Source organism: Bison bison, unplaced genomic scaffold (genome assembly GCF_000754665.1).
Source record: "Bison bison bison isolate TAMUID 2011002044 unplaced genomic scaffold, Bison_UMD1.0 scf7180017864518, whole genome shotgun sequence".
In the NCBI taxonomy this organism is placed as follows: domain Eukaryota; kingdom Metazoa; phylum Chordata; class Mammalia; order Artiodactyla; family Bovidae; genus Bison; species Bison bison.
In genome coordinates, this window is record NW_011495071.1 from 9,626,907 (window position 1) to 9,642,442 (window position 15,536).

Genomic DNA, 15,536 nt, shown 5'->3' on the forward strand with positions numbered 1-15,536 from the left:
TTTCATCAAGAGGCTGTTTAGTTCCTCTTCACTTTCTGCCATAAGGGTGGTGTCATCTGCATATCTGAGGTTATTGATATGTCTCCTGGCAATCTTGATTCCAGCCTGTTCTTCTTCCAGCCCAGCGTTTCTCATGATGTACTCTGCATATTATTTAAATAAGCAGGGTGACAATATACAGCCTTGACGTACTCCTTTTCCTATTTGGAACTGGTCTGTTGTTTCATGTCCAGTTCTATTCAGATCAGATCAGATCAGATCAGTCGCTCAGTCATGTCCGACTCTTTGCGACCCCAAGAATTGCAGCACGCCAGGCCTCCCTGTCCATCACCAACTCCCGGAGTTCACTGAGACTCACGTCCATCGAGTCAGTGATCCCCCCCAGCCATCTCATCCTCTGTCGTCCCCTTCTCCTCCTGCCCCCAATCCCTCCCAGCATCAGAGTCTTTTCCAATGAGTCAACTCTTCGCATCAGGTGGCCAAAGTACTGGAGTTTCAGCTTTAGCATCATTCCTTCCAAAGAAATCCCAGGACTGATCTCCTTCAGAATGGACTGGTTGGATCTCCTTGCAGTCCAAGGGACTCTCAAGAGTCTTCTCCAACACCACAGTTCTATTAGAATCAACCAAAATATTTTCTAATCCTGATTACATCATCCAGCTTTCTGAATTAATTTTGCTTCCTGCTTTAAATCACCTCCAAATTTGATCAGCATCTATCCTGCTTACTTCCTAAACTATTGATTATAGCCCAATACTTGATTCCCTCTGTGTTGGACTCTGGGCACAGTGAGTTTATTGGGAAAACTGAATGAGTGTAGGAGTTGAGAGATCTAAGCTTTAGTCTGAAATCAGAGTCTCTGAGGCTGTGTGACCACCACAAGGTGCTTCCCTCTGAGGCTGGACTTCGGTATCCTTCCAACTCTAAAATAATGCAGTGGTCCTTCTGGGCGTCTGTCCTGCTTTGTTTTTTCCTACAAGTGACTGCCATCTTCCAAGAGCTTGTATAATAGAATGTGTTCAGATTTCTGCAGGTGGAGGGACCCGTGATTTCTTAGATCTGAATAGAAGATCCATTTCAGTTGCAGTTTCTGAGTTATTTGTATCAGTTAAACATGCATTCATTCAGCTCCTACTATGCGTTAAATGCTGTTAAAGGCTCTCAGAGTACAAAAATGAGTAAGAAGAAATAACCCTGGCCTCTAGGAGCTCACAATTTCATGAGGAAAACAGACACACAAAGCATTGACTCTAAAATATGTGGCAGGACTTTCCTGGCGATCCAGTGGTTTAGAATCTGCCCCAGAGCAACTAAGCCCGTGGGCCACAACTCCTGAGCCCACGTGCCACAGCCAGAGCCTGTGCTCCACAGCAAGAGAAGCCGCCGTAGTGAAAAGTCCACGTACCACCACTAGCATAGCCTCAGCTCGCCACAGCTAGAGAGAGCCTGTGCACAGCAACATCCCAGCGCAGCCAAAACTAAATGTATTTTTGAAATATCTGGTTGTGCTGGGTATCAATTCAAAACCCAAGTCCTTCTAACCACCTCCACGGCTGCCCTTGTGTCCTGTGCAGTGCCCTCTCTCACCTGACCCACTGCATGGCCTCCCTTCCCCCTTGCTTATCCCTACAGCTGATTACCACAGGTTTATTTATTTTTGGCCATGCCACATGACATACAGGATCTTCCCCAACCAGGGATGGAACCCATGCCCACTGCAGTTGGAGCATAGAGTCTTAATTACTGGACCACCAGGGAAGTCCCTGATCACCGCAGGTTTAAGCACTGAAGTCAGTTCATGTAACTCCTCTGCTCAAAACCCTCTGATCACTTCCCAGCGTCCTTGGCATGAAAGCCAAAGTCTTCGGCATGACCTGCCTTCCAGAGCCACGTCATCTTGCCCTGGGCCACACCCATCCCCTGCTCTCCAGCCCTACTGGTCTCATCACTGTTCCTCAACAGGCAAGCCTGTTCTTGCCTCACACAGCCCTCAATCCCTCTGTCTAGAATGATCTTCCCAGACCACCCTGATCATGAACAGCCTCTGACACTCTTCTCCTGACCATTACTACTGCTTTCCATAGTAACTCTTTCTAAATGAAATTGTGTATTTGTTTTCTTATTCCTTCTTTGTCTCTTCAACTAGAAAAGAAGCTCTGTGTGGCCAGGGACTTCATCTGGTTTTCCAGCATGATATTTCAAGTGCCTAGAACAGTGCTTGGTATATAGAGTGTATTTTGTGGAATGAATGAATTTGTTCACATTTTAAAATTACCCCCTTACAAGGCTACATTTACAGTGTCATGAAAGAATATATTTTTTTTAATACGAAAGCAATTTTATCTTTAAGTCTAGCCTCTGCACACACTATTTTCAGTCCTTGGGCCCTTCCCATCTTAGCTCCCCTCTCAGATTAGCTTAATTAAACTCAAAATTGGACTGCTATTCAAAGATGACTTCCTGTCTCACCTATTTCCTCTTTCTCGGAATCCCATAGCCCTTAACCTCTACTGTCATCTTGCCAGCCCAGCTGCTCTCGGGGATGCTTCACAACCTATCAGGCAGGCAAGGGCCAAGCTTATCTATCATTTAGAGCAGAGCAGAGGGAAGGAGGCTTCAGTTAAAGCTCCAGAGGATTCTTTTGGACCCCATTCATTCATCTATCAGGTGCTTCTTGAGCCTCTGACCAATGTTAGGAACTACAGTGGTCTTTGAGGACAAAAGGGGTGTCATCCTTCTGGTTTTCAAGGAATTCATAGACCAGAGGGAGAGAGAGACATGCAGACAAGAAAAGGAGTTCCATGACATGTGCCATAGGGCTGGTAGAGAGGGGAGGGGGACCAACTTTGTAAAAGGGAACAGTGCATGGAGGCCTGGAAACGGGAGGGGTGTGACATGTTTGGACGTGTGGATCTTTCCATGTGACTGGAGCACAGGGTATCTGGGAGGGAGGAAGGCGAGATCATGAGAGCGGAAGACAGAGCAGGGAAGGTAGGCAGAAACCAGATCATACGGGGAATTATTTATCACACTAAGAAATTTGGACTTCATTCCAAAGCTATTGAGGAACCAATGGAAAGCAGAATTTTTTTTTAATTAAAAATAACTGTGTTGGTACAAAGTGATAACCATCGTCTGAGCCTTCAGTGAGTCAAGTATAATCAGATCAGATCAGATCAGTCTCTCAGTCGTGTCCGACTCTTTGCGACCCCATGAATCGCAGCACGCCAGGCCTCCCTCTCCATCACCAACTCCCGGAGTTCACTCAGACTCACGTCCATCGAGTCAGTGATGCCATCCAGCCATCTCATCCTCTGTCGTCCCCTTCTCCTCCTGCCCCCAATCCCTCCCAGCATCAGAGACTTTTCCAATGAGTCAACTCTTCGCATCAGGTGGCCAAAGTACTGGAGTTTCAGCTTTAGCATCATTCCTTCCAAAGAAATCCCAGGGCTGATCTCCTTCAGAATGGACTGGTTGGATCTCCTGCAACATCAAAGATTGTTGATCACAGATCACCATGACAAATATAATAATAATGAAAAAGTTTCAAATATGTGGAGGATTACCAGAATGTGATAAACCTGAATATACATTATTACATAATGTCATTGTGTTCAGGTTTCCTTTTTTCCTCGGGCTGACCAAGCCAAAGCCAGATGTGAACCCTCTGCATTTGTGGCAAATCTGTTGATGAGGACAGAGTTCACAATTGTACTCAATTCACTTTATGTAGAGAGAAAGCAGAAGAATTTTCTAATTGAAAGGTCTGAATTCATTCACATGTTCATTTATTCATTCATTCAACTAATATAATATTTAAAAAAATTTTTAAATTTTATTTATGTATTATTGGCTATATGTAGAATCTTTATTGTGGCTCAGGCTTAGTTATCCCATGCATGTGCGATCCCTGACCAGGGATTGAACCCACATCGCCTGCTTGGTAAGGCAGATTCTTAACCACTGGATGACCAGGGAAGTCCCAACCAATATAATTTGAACTCCTGTTATGTACTAAGCCCAGTGCTAGGCTCTGGGTGTATGGCATTTAATATCATTTTCTTGCCATTATAGAGCCAGTTATCCATGGGGCTCAAAGGAAGATTGTTTGGCAGCTCCTGCCCTGAGGAGGTATATGAGTAGGAAACTTAATTTTAGCAAAGAATGGAAGCATTTTTCTAATAATAGGTATATGTTTAAGCAGATTTTGGTATGTCCATAAATGGAATATTATGTAGCCATTAAAAATTATCTTTGCAAGCATAGGAGAAAGATTTATGATGTGTCTTAATGGTGTAGGAGAAAGACTTATGATGCTCACTAGAAAAAGCAGAGTAAAAATCTGTACAGAGTGGTATATATCAATTAGGAAAAGCAAGCATAAAAAGGTCATGAAATATACAAAAATAGTCATTGTAGCTCTTCGCAAATTGATTTTTTCTGCTACTTTTTCTATATCAAAAATTTTTTTCTATTAAGCATACCTTTAATTTTTCAACCGAACATTTACTATAAAGGGAAAAAGATGAATAAAACAAAGAATGAAAGTTGGGGGACAGGTGGTAGAAACAGGGGTGACAGTCATTTACCTGACATGATTTAGATCCCATCAACCCTGGAGGGCTGGGATAGTGGAGGGACTTCTTGCCTTCGGGCAGTTCCTTTAGGATCCATGGCTGGTCATCCCTTGCTTTTCCAGAAAGCCTGTGTCAGAACTTCTGTCTGAGGACATCTGGCAGAAGCATTCTGGTATGGCAAGTTCTAATCCCAGTTAGATTCTAGATGACCTTGGACAAGTCAGTCTCCCCTTTCCTTGTCTGGTTACTCCCTTCTTGAAGAAAAATTTTTCAAAGACTGTCCCAGGAAACAGAATAAACAGGAAGAGTCTGGCCACAGGGCGGGCAAGTGTACTTTTTCAAAATAAAGAGAAGCTCATCCTGACATCCTATTTCCCTTTAACTTTCAGTCTCTTCCAATCTTGCTAGCTATTAATATTTTCTTTTTTTTTTTTTTTTATCTTTTTCAGGAAATGATCGAAATGGCTTAGATTTCAACAGGCAGGTAAGGACATTCAGAAGAAAAATTTATTCTATAAATTTTAGGGGCATTCATACTATGTCAAGTGTGGGGACACAAAGAAGATTAAGGGAAGTGTTCAAGGGTGTTTATTTGTAGATTCATCACTCTCAGGATTGGTAGGGGTATTTCAAGAGCTTTTGCAACCCCTATCTGCTGAATTGGCAGGCAAATTCTTTACCACTAAGCCACCTGGGAAGAAGACAAAAGGGTGGGCTTCAGTTAAAGACACATCTAGGTAAACTACGAGGAAGGACTTGCAGCCAATGAGCTTTATCAAACACTGGAAGAGCTACCAAAGGAAGGAGGCTGTGGAATAAGCTTCTCTCTCAAGGTCTTTAAAAATAAGACAAGGACTTCCCTGGTGCCTAAGATCCAGTGCCTAGGACTCTGAGTACCCAATGCAGGAGTCCCAGGTTCTATCCCTGGTCAAGGAACTAGATCCCACATGCTGCAACTACAGATCTTCAACTAGGATCCTATGTGCCCCAGCTAAGCCCCAGCTAAGCCCCAGCTCAGCCAGATAAATAAGTATTTATTAAAAAAAAAAAAAAAAAAGATGAGACAGATTCTCAACTAAGGGATAGTTTGGCCAGGTGTGTTTCCAGGGCAGGAGGATGGAGGATATGCCTGAGGATTCTGTGACCCTGAAGGAGCCCTCCGTGGTTGGGGTGTGGCCCGTTGCCTGTTCTTTCTGAGCTTCGTGGCCCTTGGATGAGGGCGTCTCACAGTCCCTTGGATGAGATGCGCAGGGAGTAGCCCATCCACACCAAGACGGCGGCACTAGCCCAGCCTGGAGGTGGCCCGCTCCACAGGCCTGGTGGGTTTGGCTGCCTGTGTGATCTGTTTGAAGCTGGGGAAAACCTTGCACTTAGGTCAAGGGTGGGGGCAGCCCCTCTGGTCCCAGCAGCCTACCGAGAGGCCCCTGATCCTTTGAACTTCTGTAGGGATAAGGTTTCCTCACCAGTTGGGAGAAAGTTTCCGGGTTTCTGTCAGGGGAGGACCTCACTGGAGTTTGCTTCTCTTGGATAAGCCTCATCAGGGCAGAAAGGAGGGCAATCCCACCCTTCCCTGGGAAGGGTTTCTGCATTTCTCATTAAAGACAAGAACAAACACAAGAGATTTTTTCCTTTTTTTTTTTCTTTCGGTGCACAGGCTTCTCTATTTGTGTTACGCAGGCTCCAGAGTGTGTGGGCTCAGTAGTTGTAGCATGAGGGTTAGCTGTTCCATGGCGTGTGGGATCTTAGTTCCCTGACCACAATTCGAACCTGCATCCCCTGCATTGCAACATGGATTCTTAACCACTGGACCACCAGAAAAGTCCCACAAGAGACCTTTTCTTTAGAGGGGTGGGAATTTTGGAGTAAGAGAGGCTCTGCTGGTCACGCTCCTTTACACACTTAGACTGGCATTCACCTCTGTGCACAAACACACACATCCACACCCTCCCTAAGAATCCACCTGGCTCCTTCTCATTCTGCCTTTCAGATGCCATCAGATACCAGCACCCACACCCTCACATTCACACCAGCTCACCTGTGGACCTGCAGGTGGGCACTAGAATTTCTCAGGTCCCTAAATTGATAGTGATACCCTCGAGCTTCATGACGAGGGAAGTAAACCAACATTTGCAGACACTCAGGCAGTAGGCAAGGAGCTTCTGGCACTTCGTCTCATTTGATCCTCACTATTCTCACCTTACTTGGTAAGGAAATCGCTTCCCAGGCAGCCCCACCTGATTTGGGGAAGGGTTTGAGAGGTTAAGTAATTTGCCAAAGGTCATGCACATTGGTTAACTGGCAGAGCCAGGACTTGAACCCACATCTCCTTGACTCCTAAGCTCATTTTTCCCATGATGCCTTGCAGCACCCTCCTCCCCAGTCCCTCAATTCCCCTCTCCCTGAAAATGCACACCGTCCTTAGGGAGAGGCCTGGGAGCCAGCAGCTGAGTGTGACCTCACCATGACTAACCTGGAGGAAGTGGGAGGTGGAGGGAGCTGGGAGGGGAAGAAACAGTGTTGTGTAGGAGTCGTCTTTGTGTCTGATACCGAGAAGGGTTGGCGGACACGGGAAAGCAAAGGCTAAGCCGCCGCCTTTGGTGAAGCTACGGTTGGAAGACCCCAAGCCAGTTGGTGCCATGGGTAATTGCAGCCAGGCTCTGGGTACACTGCCCGCCATCTTGAGGTTGCATGAACAAGGGATGTTTACTCATCAGGAAGTTTCGTGCTGAGCCTGTTAACTTCCTGATCCCAGAAAAGCAGCCTGAGCCTGTTTGGGAGATAATAGTGAGCTGACCCAGAAGCAGGGCCACCCTTAAGTCCCTCGGAAAGATTAATTCAGAGCTGGAAGGCGACAGGACAAGGCCAGATCCCTGGACGGGGAGTCCGAGGTCCTGAGGGCCAGTGCTCTTGCACCGTACACAATCCTCTCCTTTCTGGGCCTCAATGTCCTCATGAATAAAAGAAAGATGTTTGCATAACATGGTCGCCAAAGCCCCTGCAGTCTGTATGTTATGGTCCCATCAATTTTCTCATGCCATATTCTGTTTGGTTATGCTTCCACATTCCTTTCATGTTTTTCTTTGAAGAGAAACAGGGAAAAGAGTGTCCATTTCTTTACCCTGAGCTGTAGAGAGTGAAGAGAAAATGTCACATGAAATCTTTCCAGCCTTTATGATCTCGTGTCATCCAGAGAAAAGCATTTTTCTGAAATTTAAGGGGCAGAGACAGAAGGACCCAGCAGGCTAGATCTGGGGCTAACCATTCATTCTTTGAATACTTAATCATTCCTAAGGGTTAGATAGAGGGTGTCATTTGTAAGATGATAAATTGCCAACGAACTCTGTAGGCAATTCTGTTAAGACAGAAGAGCGCTGAGCTCTGAGATACTGCACAAGGACGTCACCATAGAGATGGTGTCCGAAGCGGGTGACAAGGGAAGAGTATGGGATTTGACTGGCAGAGAGGAGCAACAAGAATATTCTTGTTGCTGTGAAAGTAGAGCCTCACCACGTAAAAGGGAACTATGCGAAGGTCAGCATGGGGTGTGACGGTGGGAGATGAGGCTGGACAGACTGTGTAGAGCTTTGAATGCCCAGCAAAGAAGTCTGGATCTATCCCATGGACAGGAGGGAAGCCACTAGGCTTTTTCAAACAAAACTAGTTTCACTTAATGGAAGAGCATCAGAAGTGGGTATGGGTGAGGAGGGAGGAAGGATGAACGGACTGATGTGAGAGCGGCCAGCGGGATGCTGCTGAAGCAGGAGGAAGTGGGCAGTGCCAAGGAGTGGGATTAAGCACACAGACAAAGAGCCAGATGGCCTGCATTAGAGTCCTGGGCTTTGCACTGCTTGGCATTGTGACCTTGTACAAATTCTTCAACTTCTATATTTCTCTGGGGAGAATACTGGTACCTGTCTCACAGGACTGTTGTGAGTGTGTGTACATTAGTGTACCTCTTTGACAATGTCTAGAATATATATATACTGTATGCTGCTGCTGCTAAGTCGCCTCAGTCGTGTCCGACTCTGTGCGACCCCATAGACGGAAGCCCAAGAGGCTCCCCCGTCCCTTGGATTCTCCAGGCAAGAACACTGGAGTGGGTTGCCATTTCCTTCTCCAATGCATGAAAGTGAAAAGTGAAAGGGAAGTCGCTCAGTCGTGTCTGACTCTAAGCGACCCCATGGACTACAGCCTACCAGGCTCCTCCACCCATGGGATTTTCCAGGCAAGAGTACTGGAGTGGGTTGTCATTGCCTTCTCCAGAGGATCTTCCCAACCCAGGGCAAAATAGAGTCCAACTTGGGAGAGATTTCTGGTATACAATCAGGAGGATTTGGGCAACAAATTGGAGATGGACAGCAAAGGAAGGGGAAAGGTCTGGCACAATTCTTGTGTTTCTGGCTTCGATGCTAAACATTAGTGGGGCTGCGATCAGAGATCAAGAGGATTGGAGGTCCAGTCAGTTTGTTCAGATGATAGGAGGAGGAAGAAAGGCAGATAATGGTCTATAGGTGCTCAATACATGATGAGAAACTCAGGTCTAGAGCGAGCAGACAGGTCAGGATGCATACTGAGGAGTCTCCATTGAATGGTGTTAATCCTAGCAATGGGAAGGAGTGAGGTCACCTTGGGAGGTGGTGCAGACTGGGATGAGAATCCAGAGAAGACCTGGAGAGAAGGAACATGTCAGGGACAGGCTGATGAACAGGTACCCATAGATGAGACTAAGAAGGAGTGGTGAAAGGGATGGATGGAGAACCACACCCACAAAGGAAAGATTTTCACAAAGGTGGGGACAACAGATAGCATCAGAGTGCACAGAGATGTTGTACAGCCCCAGCTGGGAAGTGGCCATGGTCTGGCAGTGAGGTGAATGGTGCTGGTCTCATCATGGCATCGTGATGAGAACAGATGCCAGGTTGCTATGGGGTGCAGGGGAGGGGACGAGGGGTTAGGACATGATGGAGATGAGGACTACAGAATTCCCTTCCAAGGAGTGGGATGATGAAGAGATGGAGATGTTGGCCAAAGATGGAGACAGTGTGAAGAGAAGTTTTGGGGGGATGAGGGAGGCTTTGGGGGGCTGTGGGCCTGGGGAGAGATGGGAGATGCAGTAGAGGAGACAGAAGAAGGAGAACATGGATGGAAGATTTAGCCTAGAAGAGGGGGGTGGGGGGAAGGGCTAAGCACCCTGCCAGTGAGTTCAGGAGCCCAAGGGACAGCCTTCCAGTCCCGGAGTTTCTCCACTTCCACTTCCTGCTCTTTGGACCTGCAGCTAACTTCAGAAGAACTTTAGGAAGTATTATTGACTCACAGGGCTTGGAGAGCCCACAGTGACACAGGCACCCCTGGGCAGCCTGGCGCTGCTCTGTGCTGATGGCTTCTGGGTCCCTCATCAATCCAGGGCCATGGTTGTCCATCAGAACTATCAGCATGGCGTCTCCACCTGTGCTGTGGAACGCTGTCTGGCCAGAAGACTTCACAAAAGCTCTCTGAAGCCAGAAGAGAGTCTGAAGCAGGTTGGCAGGTATCTTTGTCTCTGAGCATCTTGCCCCCAAAGCTGACAGCCAGCTACCTGGGGTTCTGTCTCAGCCCCAGGCCTGGCAGTATTCTCAACTCACCTGCTCCTACAACAGGAGGCACTTCCTTTCTGGCTCAGCTGGTAAAGAATTCACCTGCAATGTGGGAGACCTGGGTTCGATCCCTGGGTTAGGAAGATCCCCTGGAGAAGGGAAAGGCTACCCACTCCAGTATTCTGGCTTAGAGAATTCCATGGACTGTATACTCCATGGAGTTGCAGAGTTGGACATGACTGAGTGTCTTTCACTTTCACTAAGCCACTTGAGTAGTAATTGGGCTTCCCTGGTTGCTCAGACGGTAAAGCGTCTGTCTGCAATGTGGGAGACCTGGGTTCGATTGTTGGGTCGGGAAGATCCCCTGGAGAAGGAAATGGCAATGCACTCCAGTACTCTTGCCTGGAAAATCCCATGGACAGAGGAGCCTGCTGGGTTATTGTCCATGGGTTTGCAAAGAGTCAGACACGACCGAGCGACTTCACTTTCACTTTCCATGATGGAGGCAGGACCAGGCTCTCAAGCTGGGGCTTCAAGGTCTGCAGTGAAGACATAGTGAGTCTTCTCTGGGGCACCCAAGGAGGGCTGGCCCCACTGTAGCTAAGCACCAGAGGGTGAGGGAGGGAATTAATTGACCACGTTTGACCATTTAGTCCCACAAACCTGTGCCTAGCTGGGTAGTGAGGAGGAGTCAGAGAAGGGTAGAACGAGGTCCCTGCCCACAAGAGCTCCCAGTTGGTGGGAAGAAAACACAGTGGAAGATGCAGGGGGAGAGAAGGGAGAGAGGGGGGGTGCCCTGCATTATACTAATGCCAGTGGGCTGATTCAGGGAGTCTCAGAAAGAGCTAGAGCATAGGGATAGCACTAGGGATAGAGCTAGGGATAGGGGGCCCAATAAGCTGGAGGGAGACTCTGAGACCTCCTTGTGAAAGACCTCGGAGGATGAGAGTTAGGATTGTGAAAGTCTTAATCCTCTGAGGCTTGTTTCCGTCTGCGGCAGAATCCAGCTTCTGGTCCTGTACTTCCAGGTGGATGCAGGATTGTTGATGGTGGATGGGCAGACTAAGGGAAGAGATTGAGGAGCCAGCCAACTACATTTTGCTCAACCCTAAGCAGTAAGGTTGGGTTTTAGTATGTTGACCTATGACATCCCTCTTTTTCCCCCGCCCAGGTACCAAAGCAATTGAAAAACACAGATGCAGGAGTCAGACAGATAGAGCTGCAAGGAAGACATGATTGTTTGTTTTTAACTCAGTGTGCTTTTATTGCCCAAAGAAAGTGAAAGTTTTACCCTAGGAAACATTGCTATAAAAATCATTTAACAACAAAATTATAAAGACAGAGTAATGACAAAGATAGTGGTAAATTCTATCAGAGAGCTTAGATGGACAAAATATATATAGTGAACATCAATACATCTCTCTTATTTCTTTGTCAAACAAGAGAAGAAGCACAACAATACAGTATTACTTTTAGGTAATATCCTTTATAAAGGTACAATTTATTTAAAAGGATTGCACTTAAACAATAGGCCAGAACTTATTTTCAATTAACTGGTTGGGGGACATGGTTCTGATGTGTTGCCATAATGGACTTTCAAAGACCTTGCTCCAGAACTAAATATATCCACCCAGCACACATAGAGTTGGTGGAGAACAGACTTTAAAGTACCCTCCTAGCCAACAGGCAGGTCCCAGAAGGGACCAAGTCACGCATATCCATTTCATTCTAAACCTGTGCTTCTCAGCCTTATCAGATCCAATATCCCTTGTAACAGGGTGCTATAAAACCCCCTTAATATGCTAGAATGAAACTTATAGAAAACATACCTAAAAATCAGTAGGATACTCTAATTTGGATAATGATTCAAAGGAGAATGAAAAAAAAGTAAATAATATATATTTCAGCAAGTAAATCCTCGTGAAGACTCCCCCGGAAGGTTTGATGAGATAATATGATGTTTATATGAATGGGACAGACACAAGTACAGACTGATATTGGTATGCTATGCTGGCAGCTCAAAAGCCATGATTTTCCAAAATGTTAAGCAAACTCTTGATAAACTTCCAAACAAAGTAAAATATAATCTTTCTTCAATTTATGCAGAAAATGGCATCCCAGAAAAAGGTAATGCATATTTAAAGTGTGCAAAAAGTACAGTGTGCCTGCCTAAAAACTGGAATTGGGGACTTCCCTAACAGTCCAGGGGTTAAGACCCACACTTCCAATCTTCCAATGCAGGGGACGTGGGTTCAATCACTGGTTGGGTTCGATCCCTGATTGGGAAACTAAGATGCCACCTGCTGCATGGAGCAGTCAAACGGAAAAATAAAAACTCTGGAATTGGGTTCTAGGCTCGTGTGATTATAGGCAGGCTATTTACTGACGCAAGTGACTGATGGGTATTTGAAAGCCAAATACAAGTTGTACAGAACACAAACAAGTGTTTCTTGGCTATTACCGTCTTCTGCATCACAGGATGTCTAGAATGTCTGTCCTCTGCTTGGTAAATGCAAACAGAACCTCCTAGTTATTAAGACAGAAAAACCACCACACAGATATCAGAGAATGACCTTTAGCTTTGCTCTCACCGCTGCCCCTCAACCCCCGCCCCGCCCCACGGCGAGGACAGCTGCTGACTTAGGCTCACCCGGGACACAGCCCTTCCACAGGGGGTGGAGGGCACGGTGTTTCTGTGGCTATGATCCTTCCACACAGAAAGGCAAGACAGTGAAATATGGAGGCTCCCCAGCACTGGGAAAATGTACCCCAAGTAACACACACAAACCTGCCCTCAGAGAACTCGCTTGCTATTCCACAGGGAGACAGGTCTGAAAAGTACCTTAAAATGTCAGAACAACGGGTATGTAAAGCAGTGCAGCCTGAACAGGGACTAAGCTGGGCCTGTGGAGTCACAAGGTAGACGGAGGGCAGAATTCTGCGGCAGGAGATGGTTGGTGAGACAGAAGGACTCCTTTCTCCAAAGTGATTCCCCCGTCATAGTCAAGATAAGGTAACAGTAGAAATATTTATTAGTAGTAAATATTTATTATTATTAAATGATAATAAATCCTGCCTGTGCACAGGTGCTGAGTGCAATGTGCTTCGTTTTTATTGTTCCTTTTATTACTTAGAACACTCCTGTGAGGTCTTTGGGATCATTCCAATTCCACAGATTAGAAAACTGAGGCGCTGAAAGGTTAAGGAATTTTCCCAACATCACTTTATCCAGAAGTACGGAATTTAAGGCTAGACCAGCCAAACTCCAGACTGCATGCTTCTTCTGCTCCACGGCCCTTCTTGTCTGGGAGGAGGTGGTCCCATGTAGTTGAGCCAATTGTCTGTATTGGTCAACCTCCCCATGTTTCACTGTCCTCACCTGAAGATGAGAATAGTCATCAGGCCTCCTTTCCAGGCATGTTGTAAGGGTTAATTACAGTTAAGACACAGAATAGGCTCTGACATACAGTCATTGACCAATAAACATTAGCTGCTATTATTTCTGATGAATGAGAACCCATAATTTTCTCTTCCCCTTCTCTCCCTGGGTGGCTGCTCTGCCAAACTTGCACCAGTTTAGATGGGCTGCCAGTGCTACTAGAAGGAAATTTTTTTCTGAGATGCACGATCTTTCCATCTAAGCTTCCCCCTATCCAACCCTAGCTTGGATGGGAAGCAACTGATGAGTGTCTTCGCTTTTGGAGAGGTGGGAATTTGTCCTTTGCCAATCATGCTCTGCTGTTTGGCCTGAGGCTCAGATGTCAATGGTCTCCTGTTCGTGGCCTGGGCAGCAGCCTCAGTATTTAGATGGATTGAGCCTTATTTAGAATAGGACTGTGAGGAGCAGGTAGGAACAGGAGCAGCCAGGGTTCTCAAGAGGCTGGTCCTGGGACACCCTGGTTGACCTTAGAGCCGCCACCACCACCACGAAGCCCCTCTAGGGCACTGGGTGTGGGGCCAGCTCGTTCCGGCTGCAGCAATGGCACAAGCCCACGGGTGCCTCTAGATGGGGAGTGGGAGACCGAACATTCCTCTCCACTCATGTGTGGGGTGGAGAGCAGAGAGGACACAAGAGGAGAAGGAAAGCATCAGACCTTCTCCCCAATTCTGCGGGGATCCAAAAGAGGGCTTTCTTTGGAGGTTTGAATGAGTTGCCTTTGATAGGTCTACATTCTGGTAAGGAAGGGCCAGTTTGTCCCCCTCTCATGTAGGAGTCTTTTTGGAGCAGGAGTCTTGAAAAAGAAGCTGGATTTGGCTCAAATGGCATAAGAAATTAATACCATCCTGAGCTGAAAGGCAGTAGGCCATGCCTTCCATAAGCAGTATCTCATTGGAACCTCACAGCAACCCAGAGGGATAGCTTTTAGAATTCCCAATTTACAGATGAGAAAACGGAGTCCAGAAAGGTCAAGAGACTTTCCTGGATTCAAACCGTGAATGATGGAATGTGCCAGGCACTTTACCTAAAGTTCTATCTTATTTGATATTACTTAATCCTTACGACAGCCAGGTGAGGTAAGCGTGATTATTCCCATTATACAGCTGGGGTAACTATAACTCAGAGCGGTTAAGTAATTTATCCAGGGTGGAGCTCAGATGTGCAGCAGGCCTGTCTGACCCTACCCTGTGGCAGGCTGTTTTTGAGACAGAGAGATCCTGCGAAGCAACGAGCCCTAACGTTGCACAGAGCCCCCCGCCTGTAGTCTGCAGGGTACTTTTCCACAGGTCCCCAGCCCTCGTGCTCAGACCGCAGACCTCTCGCGGCCAGGGCTTGCCAGCCTGCATGACAGAGATGCTATCTGCAGGCTCGGGGAAGGCTGCCAGGGAAGGCGTGGGGTGAAGCAGGGTTCCCACCCAGAGGGTTCCCCTGCCCCGAGAGGAGGAGTGCCTCCCCGGCCTGTGCGTGAGAAGGGTGCAGGGAGGAGACGACTGTTTGCCTGTGTGTGTGCCCACAGGGCAGGGGGTGGGACCTGGCTTCTCTGTGCCCCCAGTCGGAGGGCTGTCGAGGCAACTCTAGTACCCAGAAGATTCTCCTAGAATCACTGCTGCGACAGAAAATAAACTTTTCCACCTCAAACTTCCCTCTCCTAGTCTAGCCCGAGAGTGGCTTCGGAGGCCGGGCTCAGGGCTCAGGCGCTGTGGCCTTGTTCAATTCCCTACCCCATTAAGCCAACAGTTTGACTCTCACAACAGCTATTAAACAAGCATCATTATTCTCAATGAACAAGGGAAACTTCGGCTTAAAATGGTAAAGTGACTTCACTTAAGTGGCAGAGCCAGGGCTTATTCCACTTACCTTTATTCAGTGTTTACTTGATCATATGCACTGTGTCAAACTGTTGGCTTAATGGGGTAGGGAATTGAACAAGGCCACAGCGCCTGAGCC

At 47.0% G+C, this 15,536-nt stretch overlaps 1 protein-coding gene across 2 annotated transcripts in view; it reads left to right on the plus strand.

The window, feature by feature from the left end:
- Window positions 1-15,536, plus strand: part of POU2F3 (POU class 2 homeobox 3) — an 87,801-nt gene that overhangs the window by 28,464 nt on the left and 43,801 nt on the right. For both annotated transcript variants that reach the window (XM_010830473.1, XM_010830475.1), the window contains exon 3: window positions 5,027-5,061. In XM_010830473.1, the coding sequence (XP_010828775.1) occupies window positions 5,027-5,061 (35 nt within the window). The remainder of the gene's footprint in view (window positions 1-5,026; window positions 5,062-15,536) is intronic.